The 3,441-nt window shown below is 46.1% G+C and overlaps 1 protein-coding gene across 2 annotated transcripts in view; it reads right to left on the reverse strand.

Annotated features, from left to right (window-relative positions):
• Nucleotides 1–1,751: 1,751 nt before the first annotated feature.
• LOC126502560 (HLA class II histocompatibility antigen, DO beta chain) overlaps nt 1,752–3,441 on the reverse strand; it is a 13,429-nt gene continuing 11,739 nt past the window's right edge. Inside the window, exons 4-6 of one of the 2 annotated variants that reach the window (XM_050143678.1) lie at nt 2,931–3,041; nt 2,642–2,670; nt 1,752–2,480 (exon numbers count right to left, since the gene is read on the reverse strand). In XM_050143678.1, coding sequence (XP_049999635.1) covers nt 2,448–2,480; nt 2,642–2,670; nt 2,931–3,041 — 173 coding nt within the window. In that variant the 3' untranslated portion in view covers nt 1,752–2,447. The remainder of the gene's footprint in view (nt 2,481–2,641; nt 2,671–2,930; nt 3,042–3,441) is intronic. The other variant, XM_050143668.1, reaches the window with a different exon arrangement.

Raw genomic sequence — 3,441 nt, forward strand, 5'->3', positions numbered from 1 at the left:
TGCACATATACCACCATGCTGTATCAGAGGTCAGAGACCACTGTAGGGATTAGTTCTCCTGCTACTCTTTGGTTCTCTGAGAATCAAACTCAGTTGCCAGGCTTGGCTCAAGCATCTTTACCCACTCAGCCATCTTGCGGCCCCTAAATAATTTTTGATGAAAATGTGAAAAGTTACAGAGAAGGCAGAGTTTTCAACACACAGTACTGAAGGAATTAAACACCTGTAGGTAAAAGAAAGTCCATGCCTGGTGGCAATGCCTATAAACCTACCACGTGGGAGGTGGAAACAGGGGGTCGGGAGTTCAGGACCAGCTTCAGCTACACAGTGAGTAATGCTGAGGCCAGCCTGGGATAGCAGAGATTTTGTCAAAAAACCCTACAGGCAAACAGCTTTACATTTCATATTTTAAAACTACCTTAGAATAAATATAGACTAAGGCAGACAACATAAAATTATAAAACTTTTAAAGGAAAAGTCATCAGGCAGGAATACCCAAAGAAGAAAATTTGTGAGAAACAAAACCAAAGCTGAACCAGGAAGGAGTAGAAAGAAGAAGGGAAGTGAAGGTGGGAACAGCCCGGCTTCTCCTGTGCGGAGCCGGCGTCTTCCGGGCTCTGCAGCAGAGCACAGGAGGCTGCACACTGTCCTCAGAAAAGGAAAGGAAAACAGTTTTATATTAAACATAAGAAATTGAATATGGCTCAGGCTTTATGTACTTCAAACAGTTCATGCTCTTTATTGCAATGTGTAACAAATGTTGAGACCATTTAAGACAGAATAATATTCCGTCTGGTGCTTGAAAAGGCGCCAGAAAAATTTCCCACCAACTAAACTATAATTGATTTTAAAGCAAGTTAAAGTCATTAAGAAAGTGTCTACATGTCCCAGATCAAGCCATCTAAATTCCCGAATGGATGGGAGGGACTCACAAGTCCCACCCTTAGCTGAGGAGCTGCTGCAGGTAGTTGATGGCTGCTGGGGAGGGAGAGTCCATGTTCTTCAAGGGTGCAGCCCCTGACAGGCCACCCACACTCGGCAAATGGACCTGCTCCCATGTGCATGCAGGCTGAGCTAAGCTGACTCGGTCAATAAAATCAATAAAAGCAATGAGAGGCAAATGTGCTGGGGAGGAGAAACTGGAAGCGAGGGGATGGGGTGGATTTGAGGGAAGCAAATAATAGGCATGTGTGAAATTCACAATAATTAATGGAGAATGTTTCTGTTGACACAAAATGATGGTCTATTGAAGGGAGCGAGCTGTTCCACTCACAACTCCAGCCTTCCCACCTGCATAGAACAGGAACACTCCCAATTTTGTCAAATTGAAAAACAATTAACAGGTGTCAGGAATTCGCCAAACCAGTGGACTTCATTACTCCACTAAGATCACTACTGAGTGAAACTAGTTCTTTGGTTTAGAAGCACACAGCAGTGAACACAATGGCGGCTCCGGTGCAGGCTGGAATCACTGCAAGACACACACAGTTTACCATCATAGGTTGGAACTTCTAGTGCAAATAACCAGGAATATAAACAACGATACACAATAAATAGATGAAGAAAGAATCCTAGAATTGAACGTCACAATTTATCAATCAGGGATAAGTTAACAGACCTGGGCGATTAGCATCAATGGTTATGGTAACACCTTGAAAAGAGAAACAGGATAAAATGTGACTCCTGTAGATGCCAAAAGGACCAAACCAGAGTCCGACCCCTGCCTCTGCATCAGAAAACATAAAGGGCAAAACCGTGTGTTTGGTGGGCCATGAGTGTGCAGGGAACAAACTCCAAGTGTGGGAAACTCTTCACCATGGGTGACTCAGGCTTCTCAACAAATTTAATCCTAACAGATAGAAGGGATAAAATAAAACATCTGGAGGTCTAAGACACAAGAAAGCAAAGGAGTGTGGTACTCAGATGTACACCTGGCTGAAGAGGCTGTTAAATAACCCCACAGTATAGTGTGTGCCTGCAGGTGTTTATTGGCCAAGGCAGATGATGAGTTGTTCAGAGACTGCCAAGGTCTGTGTCCTGCTGAGTTGGTAATTACAAGGGCTTTGTCTTAAATAAGTCACTGAATTATACATTTACTACAGTTATCTATGCCTGTTTTGTTTTACAAAGCAAGGGATTTTAAAGTGACCACCTGGAAGACTGGAAGCCATGGCTGGAAGACAGAAAGACTGGGGTCCCCACTCACAGGGTTAGAGTCTGACCACAGAGACTAAAACAACTCAGAGCCAGAATGAATTAGGTCCTAAGGGAATCTCTGGACAGTGTCCTGGAAATGGGGACTACTGAGTACAGGCAGGGGGGAGAAGGACCAAAGAGGAAGATACAAGCCGCATCTCATGACTCTAGAGCCAGGGTTCTTTACCGGCCCCAGGGTCCTGGATTTTGACACTCCTTCACGCTCTGGGGGAGAAGTGTCCGTTAGGATCTTACTGGAGATGAGGTGGAGAAGCTCTTGAGACCTGCAGAAACAATGGGAGGGTCTCAGGGGCTTCCCACCCTCCCATCCCAGAGACTGAGACAACCACCCAGCCAGAGGCCTCCTTCATCCCATGATGTCTCACTCTGGCACGAGAACCAGGAAATGATCTGTCAGCCAAAGACAAGGAACTGGAGCGCTTACCTCATCGCCTGACCGGGTCTCCATAGATGCTGGAAAGAGAATGGGATCCCCAGTCAGGATCAAATGGGATTTTCCTGAACAGTGGCCTGCTATGCCACTGTCTCTGCCTACCCCTTGGGGGTGCAATGCCTACACTCCTCTCTGCTTCCCCCACACACATACACGAGGCTCCCCTGGCCTTAGAAAACACTATCACAGTGATGCCCGAGCACAACCAGCCTTCCCTCACTCGGATCTGTACAGTAACGGAAGTACAGGGCACGCAGAAAGGTTCTCACGGGTGTGCTACCTTTGCGAGCCTTGACGTGGATAACAACCCCCACCAGGAAGACGATTAGCCCAATCAGGAACGCTGCGCCTCCACTCAGTATCTTCTTCCACGAATATTCAGACTGAGCCACTGTGGGAAACAAGATTTAAAGTCAAGGTAATGTTCAATGCTCCCAATACTGAATGAAACTACTTTGTGTTGTTATTAATTATTTTGTTTTGCTTTGCTTTTAGAGACAGCATTTCTCTGTGTAGCTCTGGCTGCCCTAGAACTCACTCTGTAGACTAGGCTGGTCTCGAACTCAGAGACCCTCCTGCCTTTGCCTCCTGAGTGCTGAGATTAATGTCATGATTCACCACTGCTCAGCTGAATACAACTTTTTAAAACCCCAAAGCCTATACTGAACCCCATCCAGTACTGCTCAGGGAAGAGTCAAGTCTAACACTGGAGATGCTTCCCATCTGTCACTGATTCTCTCTCTCTCTCTCTCTCTCTCTCTCTCTCTCTCTCTCTCTCTCTCTCTCTCTCT

The sequence above is a fragment of the Alexandromys fortis genome, unplaced genomic scaffold (genome assembly GCF_014885135.2).
Source record: "Alexandromys fortis isolate MF-2015 unplaced genomic scaffold, M_Fortis_MF-2015_v1.1 scaffold_9, whole genome shotgun sequence".
Classification (NCBI taxonomy): domain Eukaryota; kingdom Metazoa; phylum Chordata; class Mammalia; order Rodentia; family Cricetidae; genus Alexandromys; species Alexandromys fortis.